This window comes from Phasianus colchicus, chromosome 25 (genome assembly GCF_987193195.1).
Source record: "Phasianus colchicus chromosome 25, bPhaCol1.hap1.1, whole genome shotgun sequence".
Classification (NCBI taxonomy): Eukaryota; Metazoa; Chordata; class Aves; order Galliformes; family Phasianidae; genus Phasianus; species Phasianus colchicus.
The window spans coordinates 3833183-3858481 of NC_143460.1; the positions used below are offsets into that span (position 1 = coordinate 3833183).

General features: G+C 55.8%; 4 protein-coding genes across 8 annotated transcripts; 3 read left to right on the plus strand and 1 right to left on the minus strand.

The window, feature by feature from the left end:
• The first annotated feature begins 48 nt into the window (after positions 1 to 48).
• AVPR1B (arginine vasopressin receptor 1B) lies at positions 49 to 2040 on the plus strand. The gene is made up of 2 exons (XM_031605926.2): positions 49 to 1044; positions 1742 to 2040. Exons 1-2 carry the CDS (start codon positions 66 to 68, stop codon positions 2038 to 2040), a joined length of 1278 nt encoding a protein of 425 aa, XP_031461786.2. The 5' UTR covers positions 49 to 65.
• Positions 760 to 7533, minus strand: RHEX (regulator of hemoglobinization and erythroid cell expansion). Of its 5 annotated transcripts, none has more exons than XM_031605928.2 (6): positions 7345 to 7533; positions 5859 to 5915; positions 5486 to 5574; positions 4624 to 4731; positions 4152 to 4216; positions 760 to 3893 (listed from the first exon to the last, which is right to left on the minus strand). In XM_031605928.2, exons 2-6 carry the CDS (start codon positions 5873 to 5875, stop codon positions 3681 to 3683), a joined length of 492 nt encoding a protein of 163 aa, XP_031461788.2. In that variant the 5' UTR covers positions 5876 to 5915; positions 7345 to 7533; the 3' UTR covers positions 760 to 3680. The 5 variants fall into 5 exon arrangements, with proteins under 5 accessions (XP_031461788.2, XP_089980694.1, XP_089980693.1 ...); XM_090124568.1 differs by lacking the exon at positions 7345 to 7533 and adding an exon at positions 6695 to 7338; XM_090124567.1 differs by lacking the exon at positions 7345 to 7533 and having other exon boundaries at positions 760 to 3031; positions 3640 to 3893; positions 5859 to 6687.
• On the plus strand, positions 7093 to 13480 carry CTSE (cathepsin E). The gene is made up of 10 exons (XM_090124569.1): positions 7093 to 7168; positions 8987 to 9544; positions 9742 to 9898; positions 10533 to 10650; positions 11273 to 11391; positions 11468 to 11667; positions 11913 to 12035; positions 12119 to 12260; positions 12506 to 12604; positions 12709 to 13480. The coding sequence occupies exons 2-10, from the start codon at positions 9471 to 9473 to the stop codon at positions 12871 to 12873; spliced, it is 1197 nt and encodes a 398-aa protein (XP_089980695.1). The 5' UTR covers positions 7093 to 7168; positions 8987 to 9470; the 3' UTR covers positions 12874 to 13480.
• Positions 13481 to 15876: 2396 nt separating this feature from the next.
• Positions 15877 to 19302, plus strand: RAB7B (RAB7B, member RAS oncogene family). The gene is made up of 6 exons (XM_031605862.2): positions 15877 to 16326; positions 17304 to 17365; positions 17617 to 17743; positions 17826 to 18041; positions 18115 to 18240; positions 18550 to 19302. The coding sequence occupies exons 1-6, from the start codon at positions 16186 to 16188 to the stop codon at positions 18628 to 18630; spliced, it is 753 nt and encodes a 250-aa protein (XP_031461722.1). The 5' UTR covers positions 15877 to 16185; the 3' UTR covers positions 18631 to 19302.
• Positions 19303 to 25299: the final 5997 nt, after the last annotated feature.

The window sequence follows — 25299 nt, forward strand, 5'->3', positions numbered from 1 at the left end:
GTGGGTGCACAGGGACACAGAGGTGACAACCAGCCACAGTGCTGGGGGACACGCAGAGGAGTGGGATGGAGCCGGGCTGGGACTGGAACAGCTCTCACAGCAGTCAGACCACGCACAGCACAGAGCTGCAGAGCTCTCAGCCCCCATTGGAGACCCCCAACCGGACCCTGCTGCAGGGCCGGGATGAACAGCTGGCCAGGGCAGAGGTGGGGGTGCTGGCAGCCATCCTGCTGGTGGCCACGGTGGGCAACCTGGCCGTGCTGCTGGCTGTGTGCCGCCCTGGGAGGAAACTGAGCCGCATGCACCTTTTTGTGCTGCACCTGGCACTCAGCGACCTGGGCGTCGCGTTGTTCCAGGTGCTGCCTCAGATGCTGTGGGAGGTGACATACCGCTTTGTAGGGTCCAATCTGCTCTGTAAGCTGGTGAAATACCTGCAGGTGCTCAGCATGTTCGCCTCCACCTACATGCTGATGGCCATGACCCTGGATCGCTACGTGGCTGTGTGCCACCCGCTGCGCGCCCTGCGCCAGCCCAGCCGCCAGCCCTGCGCCATGGTTGGGGCTGCATGGATGCTCAGCTGCCTGCTCAGCACCCCTCAGCTCTTCATCTTTTCCCTACGGGAGGTGAGGCCGGGCTCAGGGGTGCTGGATTGTTGGGCTGACTTTGGGTACCCATGGGGCGCCCGTGCCTACATCACCTGGACCACGCTGTGCATCTTCCTCCTGCCCGTCGGCATCCTCACCGCCTGCTACAGCCTCATCTGCCGTGAGATCTGCAAGAACCTCAAAGGCAAAACGCAGAGCTGTGTCCCCGTGGCAGGAGGGCTCCTTGCAGCCTCCCCCAACGCTCCGTGCTGCAGTCAGAAGGGCACACAGTGCCACTCCGGGCAGCCCTCGCGTGTCAGCAGCGTGCGCACCATCTCCCGCGCCAAGATCCGCACGGTGAAGATGACATTTGTCATCGTGGTGGCTTACGTTGCCTGCTGGGCTCCCTTCTTCAGCATGCAGATGTGGTCGGTGTGGGACGAGGATGCTCCTGATGATGGTGAGTAGTGGTGGGGATGAGCCCTTTGTGTTTTTAACAAGCAGGAGCCCACTTATTTTCTCCTATTTCTTTTTTTATTTTTGGCAAAGCACTGCTTAACTCCCCGATAGCATCTCTGCGGAGCCAAACCATTGCTTTTCTCCATCAGACCCATTAAAAACCAATGACTTCTGACCAGCAGCTGTAGGGAGGCATCAAGTTGTTACGCAAACACTTTGCCATGTGTCTCTCCCCTCATTTGGGAGTTCATTTCAGGAGCTGCTGTGCTCCCATGTGGCTGCAGGGAGAGTTTTATCTGTGCAGCTTACCCCTCCTCCCTCCAGAGGGATCACTGCTCTTTTGCACATAGCATCGAGTGCCCATTGGGCTTTTGCTGAGCCAGCTGCAGAGCTTGGAGAAGCTGATTTGGGATTTCATTTTATACGTTTTTAATTTCAGTATCTCTTCTGGCCCGCTCGAGGCATTACCCAGCCTGCCAGCCCTCTGGGAGGTGCTCTGGCAGCAGACTGAGGGAAGCAGCGGGTCTGAAAGCTGCCAGCTGCCACCCCAGCAATGGGATGGGAATGGAACAAGAGGGAATTTTTAGCACTGAAGCCACAGAGAACCTCCCAGAAGCCCCGAGCACTGCACGCTGAGCCCCCTTCACCCTGAGCCCACTCCAGTGGAGGTTTACACCCCCCCCCTTTTGCCTCCCCAGAGTCCTCCGACGCAGCCTTCACCATCACCATGCTGCTGGCCAGCCTCAGCAGCTGCTGCAACCCCTGCATCTACATGTTCTTCAGCGGGCGCCTGCTGCAGGATGCAGCACGCTGCCTGGCCCTATGGGGCTGCCCCAAATCTGCACCACGCAGGCAGGGCTCGGCTGGCAGCCTGTGCAGCAGGAGGACCACCATCCTCAGCCACGGCCTCAGTGCTGGCATCCCCCTGCAAAGGGGCAGTGGCACCAACCTCAGCCCCCCCGAGGAGGAAGCGGTGACCGAATCGGGCACGCTGTAGGCTGTGGTGCTGCTGTGACATCGTGGACAATGGCAGTGCAGGATTGTCTCCCCACCTGGTAGCATTGCGTTTCACCAGGAGCTGCGTGCTTAACCCAGAATGTATCACCAGCCTCCTTTTGCTCCTGCATGCGCTGCGTCTGCTGTGTGCATCAGGAGATGGAGGCAGCCCACCACCATGTGCAGCTTTCACCTCTCCGTGCACTATGATGCATCCCCATCCACCACCCTGCTCCCCTCTTGTTACCCAGGCATCTGATGGGGGATGCTGCATCAGCACATCTTTTAGGAGAGTCCCTTTTACGAGAGTTTTGGGTGTTTCACAGCTGCCAGCAAAGCAGTCTGAGCACAGCAGGAGGCATTGCAGCCACATCTGCTCGAGAGCTCCTTGCAGTCATATTGCCTGTCTCCCAGCCTCATGGCTTTGCAGGTGGAGCAGCCAATGCGAACGGCTTCCCTGTGACCTGTGGGTCTGCACATGTCCCCAGGGCTGCAGCAGACACAACCATTGCATTGCATTGCATTGCATTGCATTGCATTGCTCTCTGCAGCATTGCACTACACCAGGTATTTCCCCTCTGCAGCACTGCAGTGCAGTAGTACAAGCACCCCAAATGCAGCACGGACACCACTGAGGAGATGCCTGCAAGAGCCCTGGCCCACCTCCAGCTCACCCAAGCAGACCCTGCCTCCCTCCCACCAGGTTTCTTCTTCCTGCAGTCAGCAGCCATTGCACGCTGCTGCTCTGCACTGCTGAACAGCTGCTGCACATTAAAGAACCGTTCTCAAATCGCTGCTGCTGCTTCTTTTGTCTTATTTAGCGAGGAGCAGAGCATCTGCAGGGCACAGGACCTGGAGGCAATGGGATTTCTTCCTGCTGTCCCTGCAGCATCCCAGGTGAGCCATGGTCAGTCACACCGAGCTGCAACTGAGGTGGGAGCCACACTCACAGCTCGGGTGGGGAAGATCACCTCCTGCACCCCACACGTTTGCTGCAGGGAAAGCAAAAGGTGGGAGGCAGGGAAAATGCAATGCAGTGATTTACTCATGCACAGATGCCACTGTCCCATCCTGCTTCTCCCACATCCCACAAAGCAGATTTAGAGCCCCAGTGATCTCCAGCAGCTGGAAGAGGCAATGCCCATAGTGCCCACCCCAGTGCCAGGTGATGGGCTATGATGAGGCCCTGAGGGGGCTTAGCATCAAAGGAAAATGGGGTGCAGGGTGGAGGGCTCAGTGTGAGGGCAGGAAGGGTGAAGCCGGTGGATGGAGCATATTTAAAAGGTTTTTATGACAGCGATCAGCAAAGGAAGCATTATTCACAGGATATGTCAGCCCAATGGAGAGATGTTTTGGAAATGATTGCATTTCCCTCTCTTACCCACATCCCGCTGGGGGAGCTTTTGCTTTCACAGGATGAGAAAACGGCGTTCACACACACATGTGCAGAGCTTGTGGCAGTCTGAGAAGGAGCGTTTCCCCACAGGGAGGTGTGGGGCAGCCCCACATCACCCCACACCCACAGCCTCCGACCCCGAGAGATCCCTGGGGGGAGCTGCACCATCACAGGGAATGGCAGCAGCCCTGTGCCAGCACTGACCTGGGCACAGAGCGGTGGCTGCTGTGGGACCCCAGGGAGTTTCACAGCTTCACCTCTGTGTATTCGATGGATTTGGATGCCACAGGGCTGGAGCAGGTCCAAAAATCTGCTTTCTTCTTTTTTGGGTCCACGTTGACGTAATCAGCGCCGATCTTTATGTTCTCGTAGTTCCTATCAGGGCCTGATCCACGGCCTTTTCCTGGAAACAGCACGGATGTGTAGTTGAGGTCTTCCTTTGAGCAGGTTTTCCTTTCCTAGGGGAACAGGCACAGTGTTGGGTCAGACAGCAGCACCTCAGGGTGGCTGCGTCCTGGAACTGAAACACCCTGGCACCCCCATCACCCATGGGGACATCCCTATGGCAGCACTGCATGGGGCAGGGGACAACACCTACAGTTGTACCACTGGTTGTTTTAATACATCTCGATGTGTTTGCCTTCCCCGTGCTGCCACGGCTGTAGCAGCTGTGATTGCTTTTGGCAGAGCTCTGCCTATGGAGCACAGCTCCGTACCTGCGGGTGCAGAGAGCTGCTGTCTGAGTCCTCTGAGGTCTCTGAAGACGTCTCGCTGCTGCCTTCTAAACAGGACGTGTATCCCAGAAATGTGTAATGAGGGAGAAAAAGCCATTAGAGAACAGTGTGAGCAGCACAAACGGCTGCCTCTGTGCTCCCCACCGTTAGCAGTGACACACTCATGGGAATGCTCTCAGCCCATAATGCTCACACAGACGAAAGTGAAAAGCGAAAATGCAGATGGCAAAGTGTGATCCCACCCCATCCATCCCCCTGCCCACGAGCATTGCCCACAAGGAGCAGGAAAGGCCCAAAATGCACGCAGCTGCTGCTCACAGTGCATGGCTGCAGACTGCCTGCTCCGCGTTGGCACCCGGAGGAGCTGCACTGAGCAGCTCTATGTAAGCACTGCACAAAGCACAAAGCACAAAGCACAAAGCAACGCGTGGCCGTGCTGCAGGATCCCCCTTACCCGTGTAGTTTGGTTGTTGCACCCCTTCCCCTCCAGCTGAAGAGACAGGTGGTTGCTGGGGCTGTGCTGTGGGACCACTTTTCACCTGTGCGCTGCAGCAATGCCTGTCTGCAATAGGGGAGGGGAGGGGGTCAGCCCTTTGCTGCAGCTCTAAGCCAGCTGCAGGCCCCCCCCCACATCCCCCCAAGGCCATTTGGGTGCTTTTTCTCCCCGGTTCCCCTGCAGCTTCCTGCACAGCTCATCCCCCCTCCCCAAAGCCAGCTCGGTGCGGGTAGCACAGCAGCAATTATTATTTTGTATTGGAGTGGGCAAATATCTGTCAATTCAATTACTGAGCTGATGAAATGTGCTCCCTGTTCTCCGCGATGCCAGACTCCAAAGTCAAATCAGCACATCGGGGACCCTTCCCATGTATGAGTTCAGATCTGCTTTGACCCACAGGCCCGGCAGAGCACGCATTGTGCGCAGATGTGGGCAGCGTTTCTTTTCCTGCTGGAAATCACAGCTCCATCCGGATTCTGATACTGCAAATTGATTCTGTCATTGTTTCCCCACTGCTCTTCTAACTGGAGCAATAAAAACAAAATGTTTTTGGAACAGCATGGCATCCTAGGCTGTGCAACACCATCACTGTGCACGGCTGCTCTGCTGTGCTGCGATCAATGCGGCCCCACATCGGTGCTGAGCAGGGGGGTCTGAGGGGTGTAGGGGTGCCCAGACCCAGTGCCCCATAGCAGGAGAGAGAACCAGGGCTGGACAAGGTGCTGGAGGTGCCTCGGGGATGGGGGTGCTGAAGCTTTGGGCAGATCCCTTCCCCTCTATGAGCTGAGGGCTGATGGAGGAGCTCAGTTCGGTGCGTTACCTATTTTCCTGCTGAGCATGATGTAAAGCAGCAGCAGGAGCAGAGCACTGAGCAGCAGGGTCACAGCTGAGGTGGCGACAGGAACCCACCTGAATGGGAGAAAAGGATTTTGCCCAAATGAAAGAAATACCAGAATTATTTTAAATCTTTTGGCACCGCTTTGGCTGACAGGGCCTCCAAACCTGTTCATCCCAAAGTTTGCCGGCAGAGCTTTTAGTTTTGTTTTTTATTCTTAACTCCCCACGCTCCACACCCTTCTTTCAGAGGTCCCATCCCAAGAAGGGATTTTGAAAACCCCAAGCAGCAGTGATGCAGAAGGCTCCCACCGACCTCCAGCCCAGACCCCAACCCCCAGCTGTACCCCAGCACTCACCACTCACAGCGCTCCATCTCCGTCGTCAGTGTGGTGCCAGCAACGTCCCCGGGGTTCCTGGAGACAGACAGACAGACAGACATGGGCAGCCCCACACACCCCTATGCTCTGCCTTCCCTCTGCCCTTATCCCCTCAGCTCTATCTGCTCCCAGCACGGAGCTTCGGGGCTGATAACAGCCCCATCACCGCCAGCTGCAATGCATCCTCCTTGCTTTAATCCTCTTCCACATTTCTTCACTTTTTTTTTTTTTTTTTCCTTTTAATCTGCAAAAAAATACTCAATAACTCTCATCTGGAGACAAAAATAAATCGTAGAAGAAAGTAACCAAAAGGCAAAGCTGTGCTTGATGCTTCACTGCCGCCCGCTGGGCACCTGGGAGAGGATTTTCCAAGTGCTGCAGGAAATCATTTGCTCAAATCCCATTGCAAATGGAGGAGTGCACTTCCCTTTAACTGTGCTTGAAACACCTCGGATTTCATTGTAGGCGAGAGCCTCAATCCTGCTGAAGCTGACAGGACTTAAAGCACATCAGATAATACGTGTGCCTGAAGCGGGCTCCTTGGCTTGGGATTTTTGGCTGTACTGCTTGAGGATTTATAATGAAGGACAGCAATCAAGAGCTTTCATTTCATCAGTGCTCACTCGCAAAAAAGTGCCCTCGGTTTTCATGCAGAGGTATCTTCAGCTAAAGCTTAGAGATGGTGATTAAAGGAGCCATAATGATGTGAGTGATAAATGCAGATCGACAGAGCGAAGGCCCTATCCATCCCTTGGGCCAAAATCCCAAGAGTAAAGCATCAGAATATCATCGTTTTCCTGCACCATTCCACTTACCCAACCTTGGGCACCTGCTGAGCTAGGAGTCCATGCCTTACCAGGATTTTCCCCTTCCCTCATTGATCTGAGCTCTCCCCAGATATCCTCCTCAAATGGCCGTCGTTCGAGCGGCTCATTTCCTATTTTGGTGCAGGAGATGCTGCAGCAGCAGATAGCAATCTGAGAAGTGAACTGCTTAGAAGGAAACAGCAAAGCAGGACCCAAACCCAAACACCAGCAGCAGGCAGCTTCTTTGCTGGGGTGCACTGAGATGGAAGAGATTAACGCACAGATGCGCCTTGAAATACCTATTTTGCAGATAAGGGCTGCAGCACATGTACTTTTTTTTGTGTCTCAGGGGTTGTGAGCCCCCTCCTGCCCACCCCCAGTCTATTAACCCCACCTATAGCAAGATGCCCCATTGCACTCAAGGTTTGTAGAGCGCTTGGCTGGTTGAGCTGCGAATACAAGATGTCGACGCTCAATCTGAAGGTAAGCAAACCCACGGCGTTGCCCCAAATGACTTCAAACCTATTCCTGCCTGACCTGGGAGCTCAGTTTTAGCACTAGAGCTCAGCACAGCGCAGAGCACAGCACAGCCCCAGCACAGCCCTGTGCTGCCCAGCACCACACCGAGCGCGGCGCGTTGGGTGCCCATTGGGTGTTACCTGGGGTGCGGAGACCTCCGTGCGTCCGTCCTGCCTTCAGGGCACAGAGCAGATGGATGGTATGTTCTGCAGATGTCAGGGATGTTTCTGGAGCATTTTGGGGGGATGTTTGCCTGCAGCTGGTACAGCAGTGCTGACTGACTGGGCTCCGGATGCGGTCTCGCTTTGCCCCCAGAAGTGATGGCACTGGGTTCCATGACGCTTGCATGCACTCATTTAAATATTTTGGGGTGTTTCTCTGCTGTAAGTTGGGCCCTAGGCTGGGAAAGATGCAGCCCCACACAGCTCCCACCACCCAACTGCACCATGTGCTCCCATGGGCAGCTCTAATGCAGGGAGACAATGTTGGTCCACTGCAAGCAAGGCACACTCTGGGTTACAGAGGGGTAAATGCTCCGTGTGAGCCCCCCAAGAGCCCCATCACCACCAGGTGAGGAGGTTGAGCTGGGCTCCCAAGAGCTGTTGGGTGATTTCATTGGGTCTCAGCCTTCACCCATCAGCTGCTGTTGCTGTGGGTAAATATTTAGGTGGAGTTTGGTTGTTTATCGCCCTCTGAAATAAAAATATTTATTTTTTTTCAGTGCTGCTGTTACAGGATTTTACTCTTTCTGTGATATGCAAACAGATTAGCAGGTGGGAGATGGATTTGATAATCAGAGGAAAAAGGCTTTTCAGAAGGTGATGCTCGGGTATGATGTGAATCACCCATTGCTAATAGTGGAAGTGGCTGAAGGAAAGGAAATACAAAGAAAAAAAAGAATGCAGATAACCTATTTTTAGCCTGAGAGCTAAAACTGAGAGCAGTTTTCTTGTAATGAGTCAGGTGCCATAAATGGAGCTGAGGGGAGGTCGCTTCCCATCCACAGCGCATCCCTGCTCCCTGTGGCCATTCCAGCTCTGACCCAAGAAGGAATCTTTTCCAGTACCAAACGTCCAGCACTCAGCTCACGCTCCCCACACAGCCTGAGTACAGGAGGGGTTTATTATGGGATTTCCAATGGATAAGGCACATCTGGAGCAGTGGATGTGCTGCTGTGCCTCCTCGGATGGCATTTGGCTGATCCTCCCCCTGCTGCAGTTATTTTCCTTATAGGAAGGTTTGCTTTTTTTCTAATCCTTTATGTCCCACGTATTACTGGGACAAGGAGGGAGGATGCATGGAACTGTAGGGAAAGGTATATGAAACAGTGTCTTAAATATGATAGGGATGACTTTGTGCAAGGGCTGCTCAGTGCAAAGGGTGCAGCTGCCAGCCTGGGTGCAGGGACGTGGGGACACACAGCAGATCTGCTCCTGGCCTGGGATCCAGCCCAGTGTTAGCAGAACCACCTCCATCCATCCCAGTACAGAGCGTTCCAGGTGGCTGCCGTGCATTTATGGACCCCTCAGAGCCGATTGCTTTGCCATTAATTAAATAAGATTAAATAAAACAGTCTAACCGCGATAAATGGGAAATTGATTAGCGCTGCGCTAAGGGTAGAAACGCTGTTAATAACGTGAGTGCTGCTCACACCTCTCCTTGTGGCATCCATCATCAGTCACTGCAGGGCCACAAACATGGGAAACAACCAGAGGAAGACAAAGCCTCAGCAGCAGATAGGAGCTGTGTTTGTTCATTAGCATCCTTTATTTGCATTCTCAGATGCTTAATGAGATGGCTGTCCAGCGTGAAACAGAAACCACTGAGGAAGAACGCATGAGTGGCTGTAAGGCAACGTGTAACCGTTCCTAAAGCAAAGCAGCTTCTTGCCAAAGCCTGCGCTTCCACGACAAAAAGCAAAGCTGCAGATTCCTGAGCAGCTCATCAAGGCTAAAGAGCTCTTTGCCTTTTCGAGGCAGCTCGGCACCATCTGAACATCCCCTTCCTGCAGCCCTAGCGGAAAAAAAAAAGGGTTAGGAAAGAAAAAAGCCCCCCACTGCCCACCCCATACACAGCCCCACACGGCCCAGCCCCTCGCCTCCCCAGCAGCCCGACGTTCTGACCTGACCGAGAGGTGCCCAGTGATTCATTGCCACAGCCAAAGCCCAGTGTTGACACGGAGAGGGGCGTTATCGCTGATAGCGCGGGGCGAGGGTGTACCTGTTGGTATAAGAACCACCTCGCCGTGCAGCCCTGCACCGCCGCCATGCACAGCCTTCTCCTCCTCCTCCTCCTCCTCCTCGCCGTGCTCTGCCTCGCCCCATGCAGCGGCTTGAAGAGGTAAAGGGGACTGCAGGGTGCTGAGGGGTTCCCGGGGAAAGGGCACTGCTGCTATCTCCCATACAGGCACTGGGAGGTGAGGACGCAGCTGAGGGCTGCATCAGCACTGGGAGATGCTCGGGGTGGGTGCAGGGGCACAGGGGCTGCAGCATCCCGTGCCCTGTGCCCGTGCAGTGATGCGGATCCGTGCTCTGCAGGGTGACCCTGACGCGGCACCGCTCCCTGCGGAAGTCACTGCGGGACCGTGGGCAGCTCTCCCAGTTCTGGAAGGCCCACAGGCTCGACATGGTGCAGTACACCCAGGATTGCTCGCTCTTCGGAGAAGCCAACGAGCCCCTCATCAACTACCTGGATGTAAGTGCAGTGGAGGTGGTGGCAGCCCCTGAGCGCACTGAAAGGTTGCTGTGCTGCATGAGTGCTCCTGAATGCCCAAATCCTTCTCAAATAAATCTGCTCCTGCTCAAGGAACGAGCTGCAGCATGCCTGGGATGGTGGCTGCCTGCACCCGGCTGCTCCTTTTGTTCCTGCAGATGATGCTGAGCACAAACAAGGCAGCGTGTTCATTGCCAGCCCTCCCCCTGCCTGCTCTGTGCTACCACCCAGGCCCAGGAAGCCAAATTCCCCTCCATCTGCAGCAGTAGAGAAGGCCTCTGCACAGGGGATGCACAGACAGGGGCAAAGGGGGTCTCCAGAGCCCCATGTATTGTTTGCATCTCTATGGTGGGGAGTATAAGGGGACCCTACCTTGCAACCCTTCAGGAAGAGGCTCGTGTCCACAGCCACCATCCTGCCTTTATTTTCAGCTTACACTTCTGTTCCTTAAATATTTGGCTTTTCTATTCCCTCTGCACAGTGCAGCCCAGGCAGACAAACGCTTCACAATGCAGCCATCCTCACACTGATCCCTATTCACCTCACACACAGCCCCTCTGCCAGGGTGCTTTGTGATGCCAGTGAGCAACAGCAGCCTCTGCTCTACCTTTCCCAGATGGAGTACTTCGGGCAGATTTCCATCGGGACCCCACCCCAGAACTTCACAGTGATATTTGACACGGGCTCCTCCAACCTCTGGGTGCCATCCATCTACTGCACCAGCAAAGCCTGCAGTGAGTAGGGGATCCCTGAACCAGTCGGACTGTGCAAAGTAGCTCCCAGTGGGGCCATGGGGTCAGAGCAGCAGCAGGATGCAAGAGGTGCAGTGTTTGCACTCTGCATGGGGTGCAGTGGGGATAGGAGCAGCGTGGGTTTATTTGCTTGGCAGCAATCACACCAGCAGGACCCGGTACCATCAGCCCGTGGGAGATATCAGCCGGGCTCTTTGGGCCATTCTTATGGGAGGGCCTTTAAGCAAACAAGGAGAGATTATAGCACATAATGCGGATGGTCAGCGAGGAGCTGAGTGGCAGGAACAAGGCAGGCACAGAGACCACAGTGCTGGGCTGGGTGCCCAGGGTTGGGCTGGGGACAAGTGCTGTGCTTGTTTGAGCTCCCAGCACTGCAGCACATCACGCAGCAATGCCTTGCAAAGCACAAAGGAGTTGGGGAACGAAGCCAGAAACAGCACAGCCTGCAGTGATGGGCTGCAAGAATCGCTGTCTGCGCACTGGGAACAGCACTGGTGATCATCAGCTCTCATTAAATACTGCACAAGCTCACCCTTCCCCCCCAGCAAAGCCCTCCAAAGCACCCCTGCATGCCCACTTTTCTGGCAAACTGCTCTCTCCCCAGCCGAGCACGCCCGCTTCCAGCCATCACGCTCCAGCACCTACCAGCCCTTGGGCCTCCCCATCTCCATCCAGTACGGGACCGGCAGCCTGACTGGCATCATTGGCTCTGATCAAGTCACTGTGAGTGATATTCAGATCCTCTGAGTCACGACATGGGATGTCCCAGAGCCATCAATGAGCCCCGTCCATCCCACAGGTGGAAGGCATGACCGTGCGCAACCAGCCCTTTGCAGAGAGCGTGAGTGAGCCGGGAAAAGCCTTCCAGGATTCGGAATTTGATGGGATCCTGGGGCTGGCGTACCCCTCGCTGGCCGTGGATGGGGTCACCCCTGTCTTTGACAACATGATGGCCCAAGATCTGGTGGAACTGCCCATCTTCTCTGTCTATATGAGCGCGTAAGGATGTGGTTCTGCTGCGGGGTGTTGCTCTGGTGCAGGTGTTGCTTTTAGGGAGCAGCAGGTGCTGCTGCAACAGGATGGCAAGGAGGCTTTTCGGTAGCATGCTGAGCATCACAGAGCTCAGACCGTACCAGAGTGAGGCTAAAACCCTGAGCATCTGTGGGAAGCATGCGGGTATCAACCCACATTTTTTTAAGATGGAAAAGGAAAATAAATATCTCACATCCCCCTCCTTCCCCCAGGAATCCGGACTCCTCCCTGGGTGGAGAAGTGCTCTTTGGGGGCTTTGATCCCTCCCACTTCCTGGGCACCCTGCACTGGGTGCCAGTCACAGTGCAGGGCTACTGGCAGATCCAGCTGGACAAGTGAGTGGGGCTGGGCAGCGTGGGGGCTTGGGGTCCTTCCCAGTCATCCCCCAGTTCTCCCCATCTCTTGCACCTTCCCGCAGCGTGCAGATAGGGGGGACGGTGGCTTTCTGTGCCAATGGCTGCCAGGCCATCGTGGACACCGGCACGTCGCTGCTCACTGGTCCCACCAAGGACATAAAGGAGATGCAAAGATATATTGGTGCCACACCTATGGATGGTGAGGTGAGAGAGAGGGAGGAGAGCAGGGGCAAAGCCCTGGGGATGGGCACTGCTGGGAGGAGTGCTTCAAGGGATACCCAAAGGAGGGTAGCACTGTGTGTTGTGGCACTGAGGCATTCCCATCACAGCAAAGATCTCTGCATTCATTGCTATCCATGTGCTAAAGTCAGGGGACCACAGCCAAGGTGGTGGGTGGGGGAAGAGGAACGCACAGTGCTGGCATGTGAGCCATCCCCATTTTCTTGCAGTACGTCGTGGACTGCAGCCGACTGAGCTCGATGCCCATCGTCACCTTCACCATCAACGGGATCCCCTACGTGCTCTCTGCCCAAGCCTACACCCTTATGGTACCCACAACTCCCACCTTCTGTGTTCCCAGGACCCCAAATCCCCCTTCCTTCTCCTTCTGTGTGCTCTTGTGTTGACCCCAACATCGCTCTTCTCCCTGCAGGACCAAAGTGACGGCATGGACATCTGCTTCAGTGGCTTCCAGGGTATGGATGTCCCCCCTCCTGCTGGACCCCTCTGGATTTTGGGTGACGTTTTCATCCGACAGTATTATTCCGTCTTCGACCGTGGAAATAACCGGGTGGGCTTCGCACCCGCTGCCCCTTAGGGCTGTGAGTCCTATGGGGTGGGAGGGAAGTGGAGCCGCCGGGCTGCGGCCGTGGCCACGAGTGGGGCAGGAGCTGCTCAGTGCCATGGGGATGGAGAAGAAGCCCCCAAGCTGGGGAGTGCAGAGCACACAGAGGTTCACTCCGTGCCGAGGAGTGCAGACAAAACGCCTTGGGCAGCCCTGAGGAGCACGCCCTGCAGATTGTCATTTTTTTGAACACGGCTCAATAAAGGCTTTGGTAAAACAGAACCCGGAGTGGTGCCATTCCTAAAGCAGTGATACTGCAAGTCTCTATTGCCCCGGCCTGGGTCTTCCTCCCCATGCACCCTCAGTGCTTACTGTGCTGGAGTGAGCTGTAGGAGGACACCGTGCTGTTCATTTGGTCTGTCACTGGGATTTCTGCAGTGGAAGAAGTGGAAAATTTGCTCAGAAATCCCCGGGAGGTGAATCTGGGCAGGGCAGGGGTTGGGAGGGCAGAGAACAAAATGCACGGCTTCAGCAGGCTGAGCTGCCACCAACGAACAAGGAGATCATTATGAGAGCAAAGCAACCCCACGGCTCTTTCTGTGCCACAAAACTCCCCGCACAGCAGGTGATTTCCAGCAGGTTTTCCTTCAAACCCCCGAGGCGCTCTCAAAGGACTGTGGTTTGTGGGTGCACGAAGGCACAGAGCTGCATGCTGCCAAATCTCTGCAGCCAGCACAGTGGGTTGGGGGCTGCGGGGGTCTCAGGGAGCTGCATCCCTCCCCGGGAGCCACTGCAGGGCATGTGATTGCTGACAATGCAAGGGATGCGGGTGATGCATGCTGGCTCATGCATGATGCATCCTGAGCACATGGGGAAGTGCAGGGAAGGGTTATTTTTATCCATGGCTCTGCACAGCTTTCCTTGCTGCTGCGGGGCTGAGCTCAGAGCAAGGCTGGGTTGGGGTGCCCAGGTCCCCCTGCAGCGATTCCAGAGCAGAGCTGAATGGTCACTGCAAAGCTCAGAGCTGGAAGCAAACACTGAGGCTTTGGATTTCTGTTTGCCACAAAAGGAAATATCTGCCTTACATCGAAACACTGATTGTGCTGCTGACCAGCATATGGTTTCTGTAACTGTTTGCTGTATTGACATCACCTTTCGCTGTGCTTCACCCAGGCACTGTGCAGATAAGGTGCAGGGGCAGCTGGACAAAGGTCTGCTCTCCTCCTGCAGCTCCTGACAGCTTAACGCTTTGCACACCACGGTGCTGCTGAGCATTGCAGGACCTGTCCATCACCACGGCCATGGGTGGGGGGGGGCATCCAGCACAGCGAGGGACCACACGGTGTCCCTAAATGATGGTGGCACTGCCTGGACCTATCCAGGATCACCCTTCCAGTGCCATCTGCTCCTGGGATCCCAGAGCATCCCATGCCCCCTTGGTGGGCTTCAGAGAGGGGGAAGACAGCAGAGGTGGATAGAGGTCCACAGCTCTCAGCACCCAGCTGATGCTCAGGGGATGTTGCCCCAGCAATATCTCAGCAGGGATCTCCCTTTGACCCTGGAGAGCAGGAGTAGCTGCACGATTCATAGAGAATACTTCGGGATACTTTTTACTTTCTTCCCCTTCCTTCATTCTGCTTGCTGCAGAGAATGACTTGTCCTCTCATTGCCCACGTGAGCCTCTCCTCTGCATGCAGCCATCCTGTGCCTCATTGTTTCCCAGCTGCAAGCCCTTCCTCCTTGCCATAGGGCACAAACTCCCACACTTTGCCCTTGGAATTGCTGACTACGGGTGAAGCAAGCAGGACTGTAGCTGTGGTTTCAGGAGCTGCTGAGCAGCCAAGGGAGCTGTCACAGCATCAGCCTGCAGCATTGCTTGGCACTGCACAAAGATTGCCCCAGCTGCTCTTAGAGTGGTGACGAGAGCAGGAGCCCAGGAAAATCCATTTTCGTCAGAAACCACGCAAAAGCAGAGCTACCACCAGCCCAGGCTGGGCTTCTGATGGGTCTGGGCCTTCCTGCACAAAAGCAGAAGTGGGCATCAGCTGTGGTAATGCAACCACACAGCCCATCTCTGGTGACATGGAGACACGGGGATCATCTGATCGGTGAGCATCACCCATTGCCAGGCTGATGGGCACATGGGGAGGAGGAGGACAGACAGATCTGGGGCAACAGACACCACAGAGTCATCCTGCAAGGGCAAAAGTGAAGCAGCAGAACCAAAAGGCTGCAAATAGGGACCAGGAGAAGGCAGGAGAGAGCTGCTCTGGGTGTGTGAGTGCCATCCACCAAACAGAGAGCTGCGCGCAGGCTGGTAGCTCAGGTGCTTCTCCCACCCTCCCCACCCCTCCCTCTGCCTGCCCTGTGGGGGAAAGGCAGAGTTTCTGGCCAGACAGGTCCCAAAATTACACCTGGGAAGGAGGAGGAGAGTTTGTCCTGCTGAGCACAGCCATCTCTTGGATCCCACAAGGAGCTTCTGCAGATAGAAGGGAGAGCAGGTTCAGGGCTGTCCTCTGACAGAGAGCACGTGAGGCTGCAAGCTCCAGCCTTGCTGAGCATGAGTCACTGCTGGGCTGTGACCTGGTGCTGGGGACAGCCAACAAGCAAAGCAAAAAATGAGCGCAGGCAGCAGAAATGCAGCAGCCTGTGGCTGCTGTTCATGGTGAGGGAGCCTGGGGGTTCACAAAAGAGGGTGGGGAAGCTCTGAATTCTTCTGCACCCCTGGCAAACGTTCAGGATCTGCCCCTCCATGCCTGCATCACTCCCCGAGCACTGCTCCTACTGCCAAGCACAGCTCTGCAGCCGTGGCATTGGGGGTTCTTGTGATGTCTCTGCAGCACACACCTCACACTGGGTCCCGATGCCCATGGGGAGATGTCTCAGTGCTTGGGAGCAGCTGTGCTCCCCCCGCTCAGTAGATCTGTTTTGCTGAGCGAGGAAAGCAATAAAATCCTCCTCGTGTGCTGCACGCGTTCTGCTCCAGGAGCTGCCGCCGAATCTGAGCGTAGAGCTCCTAATGTCATCGTCCCCATCTTCTGTGCATGGGATGGCAGCGCTCATGTGGGCGCTGGCTGAGCGTGAACACGGCACGGCCAGCAGGGCTGCGAACGCTGCTGCTCCAGACCTCGCCTGCGAAAGGAGACGCAGCCGCAAAGAGCCCCTTAGATGGGGGAACGGACCGTTGCAGCCCCCGCTTCTTCCAAACCCACCGCGCTGCTCAGCAGAGCAACCGAGCAAAGTCCGTGCTGGTTCCCGTGCAAATAGAGCGATGCTGAACGCCAGAATTCAGCCCAGCCCCGCAGCACCACCGCCCGCCCCGCAGCTCCCGGCCCCTTCGTGCTGATGTCACGGCGCGGGGGAAAGCAGCCGCCCTCCCTCGAGCAGAAGGAACCAACGCTGGGGCCAACGCCGTTTCCTGCTCCTCCTCTCGCTCTTCCCAAAAGAGCTCAGCACCTCCGGCCCCAGCGGACGATGCCCCAAAAGGTGGGTGCGCAAAATTCAGACCCCTTCGGTGCAAAGCTTTGGGGCGGGGTGTAGAACTGCCGGCCCTGGGAAGGCTGGCGAGGGGACAGGGAGGGCTGGGTGAGTTTCGGCACGGGGTTCGGTGAGCATCGTGGATGGGGTGCGTGGGAAAGTTGGGATCCGGGTGGGCGATTCGTCCTGGCGGGGGAAGCGTGCGGCTCACGCCCTGTGTATGGAGAGCTGCGCGGAGCCGGACAACGCATCGGGAAAAAATGCAGGGATTAGTGAGTGCTTCCAGGGCTTCAAGGGTTTTTCTGACAGAGCGGGGCTGGCGCTGCGGTGCGGGGAGGAGGGATGGCACTGCGCGCTGTCCCTGCTGGGGAGGGGTGCTGCGGTGCTCAGGGCTCGCATGGGACTATGCAGAAATCCAAAGCAAAACCCCAGCTCCTGTTTCGGGCTCTTCTTACAGGTGCAAAAGAGGCAGCAAAGGGCTCAAGTCCCTGACACGGGCATTGCCCTCAGCAGTGATTATTAACCAGGACTGAAGCTGTCACCGAGGTCACATCTCCCCCACAAGCTCCTGCCTTTCAGAGCGCTCCTGAAGTGCTTGGAGCAGCCAGGCAATGCCACCCAGCCGCGATCTCCTTTTGTAAATGCAATTCCCCCCTCCCTGTTTGTCAGGTTTATGGGGAGGGAACTGCACTTCAGAAGGAGACAGAAAGGCTGGGAGGTTTCTCACGGCAGGCTTTCACATGGCAGCATGTCCAGGCGTGCTGCGGCAATGGGGAGCAGTCCCAGGTGGTGATGTGGGCTGGGCTGGCACAGGGGGTTATGCTCCCAGCATTGCTCCTGGCACAGCTCAGTTCACATTCTGTGGTGCTGGGAGGGAGCAGGGAGGGGCTACAGGGGCCGACAGCTGCTCCTGCACCTCCAGCACTGGATCTCACCAAGGTTGTCTCTTTGCCAGCACTCAGTGTGTGACTCTCCTTGTCCCTCAGGGCCCATCCATGGACGCCAGCAAAAAGGTGGATCTGAAGATCATTATCATAGGAGCTCTGGGGTAAGGAGCCACACGGATCCCTGGGGCTGCTGAGTCTCTCTGTGCTTTTAAGCAATGCAAAATTCTTCCTTCCTCAAAATCCTGTGCTGCCAAACTCCATGCTGTCCATGCAGGGCAAGCAATGGGGGAACCCCACGCATGCCCCATCCCGTGAACCTATGGGTGCACAGCCCTCATGCTGGCTGCACCCAACCCCTCAAGCCTGGCTCTGCAGCTCACAGCCCTCACCTGTGTCCCTTCCATCCCACCAGTGTGGGCAAAACCTCCCTCCTGCACCAATATGTGCACCAGACCTTTTATGAAGATTATCGCACCACGCTGGGCGCCAGCATCCTGACCAAGGTCATCGCAGTGGACAAAACCCCCCTGAAGCTGCAGGTGAGGCACCCTGCTGCCCTGCATCCATGACACCCATGTCCCCAAATGCCTGCTGGTGTGCCCATGCCTTTCTCTGCCCTAGATCTGGGACACGGGGGGACAGGAGAGATTCCGGTCCATGGTGTCGACTTTCTACAAGGGCTCTGATGGATGCATGCTGGCCTTCGATGTGACAGACAGGGAGTCCTTTGAGTCCCTGGACAACTGGAGAGATGATTTTCTGGAGAAGGTCATCCCAAGGGATCACGATTTCCCCATGGTCGTGTTGGGGAACAAAATAGACCTCTGTGACCGGCAGGTAGGGCTGGTGGGAAGCATGGGGACAGCAGGCAGTGCCCATGCAGGGTTGTGACATGGATGCCTTCCTGCAGGTGTCCAAAGAAATTGCCTCCGCCTGGTGCAAGGAAAAAGACATCCCTTACTTCGAAGTCAGCGCCAAGAACAACATCAACGTGGCAGAAGCTTTCGAGACGCTCGCCAAACAAGCCCTGACCACGGTGAGCACTGCCTGCTCCGTGCAGCCGTCTCTAACAAGTCGGGAAGGAGCAAGAATCGCTGTCGATCTGCTCACGGTGTGCCACCACTGTCCTCTAGCGGCCGTCCTTCGTGTCCCCGTGTCCCCATTGGGGCGGTGGCTCCGCTCGGAGCCGAATGCCTTTTGCCTGGATTTTGTCCTTAACCGCAAATTGGGAGCGAGCCTGCGCTGCTTTCTCCTTGGCTCACATTCATCTGCTTGTGCTCAGGCTGAGGCAGCTCCGCTCATCACTTCCTTTCTCTGTGTTGTTTCGTTGTTTTTCTTTTTCCAGTATAAAGGGATTTACGAGAGTTATTTAACCAACTCCATCAAGCTCACTCCTGAAGACAAACCCACCAAGAGATGCTGCTGAGTCCAGCACCAGGGCTGTGCTGTGATCTACACACGTGGCTGAGCATCCCAAGCACCCCGGGGCTGTGATGCCAATGCTGGGATCCTGCCTGGGGCTCCGTGTCCCCTGGCTGTGCCAGGACTCTGCCAGGCCTGGATATGGGATGGTCGGTCACCTCCTGATGTGCCCAGGCTGGGCTGTGCACCCAGATCCTGCTGCTTGGATCTGCTCTCCCAAATCAGCCACCGAAGCACAGTGACACCTGGTGAGCTCTGTTCTCCATCCACCTGGCACCCAAGCAGGGGTGTCCCTGCGGTGCCAGCGTCCCTACAGTAACGGTGCCAGGATGCTGGGCAGTGCCTTTGGGGCATGGGACATCCTTCAGAGCATCTCTGGGTGACTGCAGCCTTCACCATGCACAGACCCCCAGCACTCACAGCTGCTCCCAGGAGAGGAGTGGGGCTGCTGGGTGGCACACAGCTCTGAGAGCACTGCATCCCCCCCAGGCTCGGCTGCTGCACCCATCACCGCACTGTGCCTCAGTTTCCCCCACTCACACAAACACCCTCTGTAAAATGCCTTCTGTTTTTCCCACCTCGTTGGTGAGGATCCTCTGTAAAGCACTTTGTCAGGGATTTTTTAATTATTATTTTTTTCCCCCTAAGAAAATTAAATATTTCCTTTGCATTTCTACATCTGGTTGCAAAGTGTTCTGACAGCACAGGGAGGGGTCCGAGGTTGCAAAGCACTGCATCAGGATCTGGGAGGAGGAAGCTTTTGGGGGTTGATGGTTGGCTTTTTTTTTTTCCTGTGCAAATTTTGGGGTGAAGTCACCCAGGGCACACAGCAGCATGGCCTTGGTGGAGCAGCTGTCAGCAGAGGGAGCCCGAAGGGAGCTGCACCTGCTGCACTTTGAGCATAGCTCAGCTCCTGATAGGGCACCTTCCAGCAGCTGCACTGGGACACAACCCAGGGCTGGGGCAGGACAGCCTGATGGCTGCAGCCACCTCCTGCCACCATCCCATGCCACGTTCCGTGCTGCATCACGAGCTGTCAGAACATGGAGTGATGCCTCTCTGGTGTCCCCAGCATGCACCCTGCATTGTGCCCACCTATGGAGGTCTCCACATCAGTGCCTCCTGCATCTTCCAGACTCACTCCTGCAGGAGCCATGCCCAGCATCACCCTCACCTTTCCCTTTGCAACAGCATCACTGTTCCCAGCCAAGCAATCAATGCCCACCCATGGCTGTGACATCAGTGTCAGCACACCGTGCGCCTGCTGTGTGCAGGAGGCAGCAGGGCAGTGTGAAACCTGAGCATAGTCTGAGCACGGGGTGCTGGGGGTGCAGGGGCCCCAGCTCTGCAGTTCACCTGCCAGGCTCCAGCAAGGCATGCAGAGGTGTTCCCATCCCCCTCCTTACGCAATGCTCTCAGCCTGTTTATTTGGGCACCAAGCCGGGGAGAGGATTTGTCCCTTAATATTCGGAGATGAGGGGCATTAACTATTTCCTCCCTCACGTTCTCTTTATCTGTGCCCTCAAAGCAGACAGGCAAAGGCCCCATCTCACAGCTGGCTGTGCTGCTGCCTGTCTGCAGTGAGATCACAGCCCAGCATCACCCATGGGGTGCAGCACCCAGCCATAAGCTGTGCATCACTCCAGCTGCAGCTCACCCTGCTTGCAATGGCCAGATGTGGTTCAGATGTGGACTGGAAGACGGAGAAGCAGGGAGAAAAGGGCTGTTTTGGAGATAATGGACTCCAGCTCAAGGGGATGGAGAACAGCAGGGTGTTTGCTGCAGCTACAGACCACACACAGCTCCCCAAGATTTGGATTGTTGTCCTTTCTGAACTAACCAGAGTCACCCGGACTCAATCTTGGGGTCATTCCCAAGCTGTGTGCTGGGTGGTCGGGGAATGCAGCTGCTTCCCACTGCTGTGTGTGCAGAGCAGCTCCTGGGATCGGGATGCCTGGGATGATCGGGGCAATGCAAGAGATTTGGGTGTCCAGGAAGGCTCCAGGAAGACCTGGAGACTCAATGGAGTGGCCGGGTGCCAGGCAGGATGCTGGCAGGAGCCAGCAGAGGTGCTAAGCTGGTAACTCTACCCCACAGCCGAAACGTGATAAAGGATGGGGGGAGGTTTGTAATGCGTGGCATTAACAAGGTCAGCTCTAGATTTTTTCTCAGGGTGAAAATCAAAGGGAAAAATATTTGCCTTGTGTGACTCAGTGAGTTCCTATGTGGTCAGTGGCACCAGCTCATCCCGGCGGAGCGCTTTGAGCATGGAGACTGTACAGAAACCAGACTGAACTGAGCTGTGCCCTCACTCCGTTGTGACCCTACACTGCCATACTTCATGTCAGAGGTTTCCCAGCCCCAGTGCTGGGCTCTGTGCCCAGGCTCCCCTTCATTGATTGAAGCAATGTACAAAATTCGGTAGAACGCCCACCTGAGGATTCTAATTCCCAAATGGAAAACCAGAGGACAGAGCCTGTCCTTGTGCAATGGTTCTATCCCAAAGCAGAGCCCCATTAGCCCAGAGCTGGGCCTGACTTCATACAGTTTCAGCCACTTGAAGATGTTGCAATTGGTCTTAAAACAAACATGATAAACCTCCAACGTTCAAAGTTACGGGAAACCCTTCAAGAGCTTCAGATATGAAAAATAAGATGATGGCATCAAACAAAGCCTTACCTCTGCCTGCTTCCCATCTGCTGCTGTGCTGGGACCGTGCTCAGCCCCTGAACTGCTCACCCTGCCCTGCACAGCACCCAGGGCAGCCACCAACACCTGCTAAGAGGTGGCATGAGGAAGGAAGCAGAGCAAATCCTCTCTGATTGCACCATGCACTGCCAATGTTACTAAGTGTTTGGACGTTGATTCTTTGCCTCTTTACTCACTCTACTCCATTATTTCACTTCCAACCAGCCCTCAGCAAAGCCCACTGCAGGTGACACCAATGGCAGTTTGTGGCACTGTGGGCACCACCAGCGATGTGCAATCAGCACGTGCTGTTCCTTATTCCCAGCAAACACTGATGCTTCCCCTTCAAACCCACTCCTTGGGGTCCCTGCAGTGCCCTTTGCTCCCTGTCCCAGCTGTGTGTCACTTTGGGGTCACATAGGGCCATGGGGCCCTGCCTGACATGGGCCATCTGTGAGGCTGCACGTAGGGAGGATTAGGGGCTGCATGCAGCGAGGGGATGTGCTGAAGTCAGCAGTGATCCACAGCCCCACACGCCCTTCCCGACACAGCAAAGCACTCCCCGGGTTCCTCCAGCACCCGTGCTCTGCTCCTGGGGCACGAGCTGGAGGATTTTCCACCCCTTCCACAATTAATGTCAGTTTGGCAAAGCAGTTGCAAAAATGCTGAGGGCCGTGCAGGGGCTGAATGACTGCAAGGTTCCCATAAGAGGGCAGCAAGAAGGACAGGTTTCACTGGGGTGAGGGATAGGGACACAGGGCCCCACAGTGCACATCATCAGGATCCTCCTGCCCCAGCTCCATGTGTGCGTGGCTGGGTGCTGGCTTTGGTGCTACGGGTTACCTGCAGGTGACAGATGTGTACATGCATCCATATCCACACATACATACACGTGGATGTGTCGCTGCTGTCAGATGAGATGCTCACTGCACCCCAAATCCTCTGCTTTTCAGACCAGTCCTGCATGAACCAGAGCAAGGGCAGATGTGACCCACGATGATCTGCAGCCCTGTGGGTGAACCCACCCACACTGACCAAAGGGAAAACACAGAGTTCTTCCTCCTGCTGTCCTGGCAGCACTCAGTGCCCCTGGGGATGCCAGCAGCCCACGAGCACCCAGTGCTGAGCCTGGCTCAGATCAGAGCCCCACGCTCCTGCCACAACTGTCAGGGTAGATTTCATGCAAGCGAAACAACACACGGGCCTGAAATGATTTATTCAGGTTTAAAGGCATGCAGAGCAACAGCCCCAGCTCGCTGCTGGCCTCCTGTTGCTGGAGCTCAGCCACGGGCCTGGCCACGTCCAATCTGCAGCGTTCATCCCAGCACCAGCAGGTTGAGCTCCCTAACCAGGGTGACAGGACCTCCAGCCACGCCATCCTCATCCCAAACACCTGAGTACTCCTGAAGACATTGACCTCAGAACCCTTAACAAAGAGGCATTTTATTTCACCGCTTATCTCCCATCACTTCAGTTGGAGCATTTTGGCCTTAATGAGTTGCCCAAGGCCATGCAACCCACAGCAGCAGTGCACCAACAGTGATGGCTCCTGCCCTCCTGGAACCACGATCGTTCTTCAGGTGCAGCCCCCAATCCCTATACACAGCCCCCTCCCCATCCCAGCAGCATCCCAAAGCTTGCACCCCCTCACACCACACTGTCAGAGGATGGAGGGAGAAGCTGCACGCTGCAGAGCTGCCCCCCTCCTCCTCCCCACACTCATTTAGGGGGGGAATTTTACAAATTGAAAAACCTCCCTTTCTTGGAATCCAAAAAGCCTCACAACTGATGGCTCTGCTAATTCAAAGAGTGGGAAGAGAGCCTCGGGGGGGTATAGGGCTCAGCAATGGGAGGCAGAGCCTGCAGCCAGCCCCGAGCCCAAATTCCTCAGCACCAGCACCCACGGCCCCGTTGCACCTGAGCCCCCGCTCCCCCCCAGCCCCGCAATGCAAGGCATTTTCAGATCAAGGTGTGGGTTGGGGCTGCTCTCCGCTCCCGGCGCTTCTGCTGATGCTCACACGTTGCGTTCCTTCAGAGGAGGCAGCTATCTTGTGCCTTTTTCACAAATAAGATAACAGCCCGTGCTCAAGGTCACCCGAGGCTGAGCAGGATGGGCAGTTAGCAGGGCGCTGCCTCCGGCCCCATCTGTGTCCTCTATGGGACTGAGGCTCTGCCCCTCAGGATGGGGAGCACTGTGCTGCAAAGCTCCCATTTGGAGAAGCACTTGTTTGGATCACACCATGCCCTCCCTGCTCTCCTGGCCCATGGGTTTCCCATAAAAAGGTCAATCAACACCATATATCGCAGGGCTATAGGCACGCAGGGGCCATGGGCTCATTGCTCCCCACCCTCCCTTGCCTTTGGGGCTGAGGAAGGCCATGAGCACACGGAATGCAGGAGATATCCAGAAAACTCTCTGCAGCTCTACGTTCACACCACAGAATGTCCTACGTGGTGCTGAGCTCCACACTGCATTCCCTTCTTTAGCTCAGTGCTGTAAATAATGCCACCGTCTCCCTCCAGGATGTGGTGTTCCTCATTCCTGCCCAGATAAAGCTGCTGGTCCCCACAGCCTTTCGGGTGAGCCCTACATCTCCATCATGTGGAGATGGCTTCACAGGTCAGAGGGATGGAATGGAGAAAGGGATGGAATGAAGAGAGGGATGGGATGGGATGGGATGGGATGGGATGGGATGGGATGGGATGGGATGGGATGGGATGGGATGGGATGGGATGGGATGGGATGGGAGTGCTGCTCAGCTCCCAGCAGCAGCAGCAGCACCCACAAACCAAACCCCTCCCTCCTGGGGACTGCACCACCTCCCCTCTTTGACCCAGAGCCTTGAGGAAGCTTTCCCATCATTCCCAGCAGTAAATTACCATTGAATTATTACCCTCAATAAGTGCAATGTATCTGCTAATATTAATCATCTGCAAATAAATCCACACGTCGCACTGTTCGGTATGCTGTTATCAGACCCAAAGATAAGCAGCTCAGTAGATCGTGCACTCAGTGCTCTGTGCTGGGTTCAGAGAAGACCCTGAGGTGCCTTCGCACCCCTCCATCATCCTTCTGCTTTGGGGCTCCCAAATGCTCATCCACATCCCATACCGACCCTAGCTGGGCTGTCAGGACCATATCCCATAAGAAGAGCTGGGCTGCAGCAGAAATGGGCAGAATTGGGGTTCTGTTAATAGTCACTGAGACTGGAATTTGCCCAGGAGTGCACCTCCCATTGCAAGAAATGCCAAAGGACCATCGGTGGCTGCATGGGGCTGATCTCTCCCTGATCACACCCAGCAGGACTTTGGAGTGGCTCCAGCCAAGGGGAGCTGCACTGCTCTGGACACAGGGATGGCTGGATGACCTCTGCATGGAGCTGCCTCTTCCCAAAGACAAGCAGCTGTGATCAGAGGGGATGAATGAACACAGGGTTCTGGGTCCTATCCCATGCTCAGGTACAGGTCTCATTGAAGCCATTTACCCCCATGTCCCTTAGTCACATCTCCAGCCCCACACCGGGATGTTGATTTAAGAAGATGAGGAAAAAAAATGCATCTTTCAGATCCCTGCCAGGAAAAGTTCCCAACTTATGACAGCAGTAATATCCCCTTCAGCATGGCAGCACACAACTCCAGCAAGGCAGCACCGACTCTGCTTCCTCTCCCTGCATGCATCACACCTGCAGGACCCCCTGGACCCCTGAGGCCGTGCCCTGGGCTCACATAGCACCAGAGACCATCAGGAACAGGGGTGGCCTGGCTGTGTTCTTGCCATGTCACACAGTTCCGTTTCAAAGGGCTCCTTGCCTATCAGGCTGCCCTTTTAAAAAGCAGTTGATATGGGTTATTAATGATATTTACAGGAGAAGTGCTTGGCAATTATTACCTCTGTCTGTAAGAGGGCAATGAATCAGCCCCCTGTGGCAGCACCCCGCTGCAGGGTGTTGCTTTGCTGTGTTGCTGACACGGCTATTGATTCCCA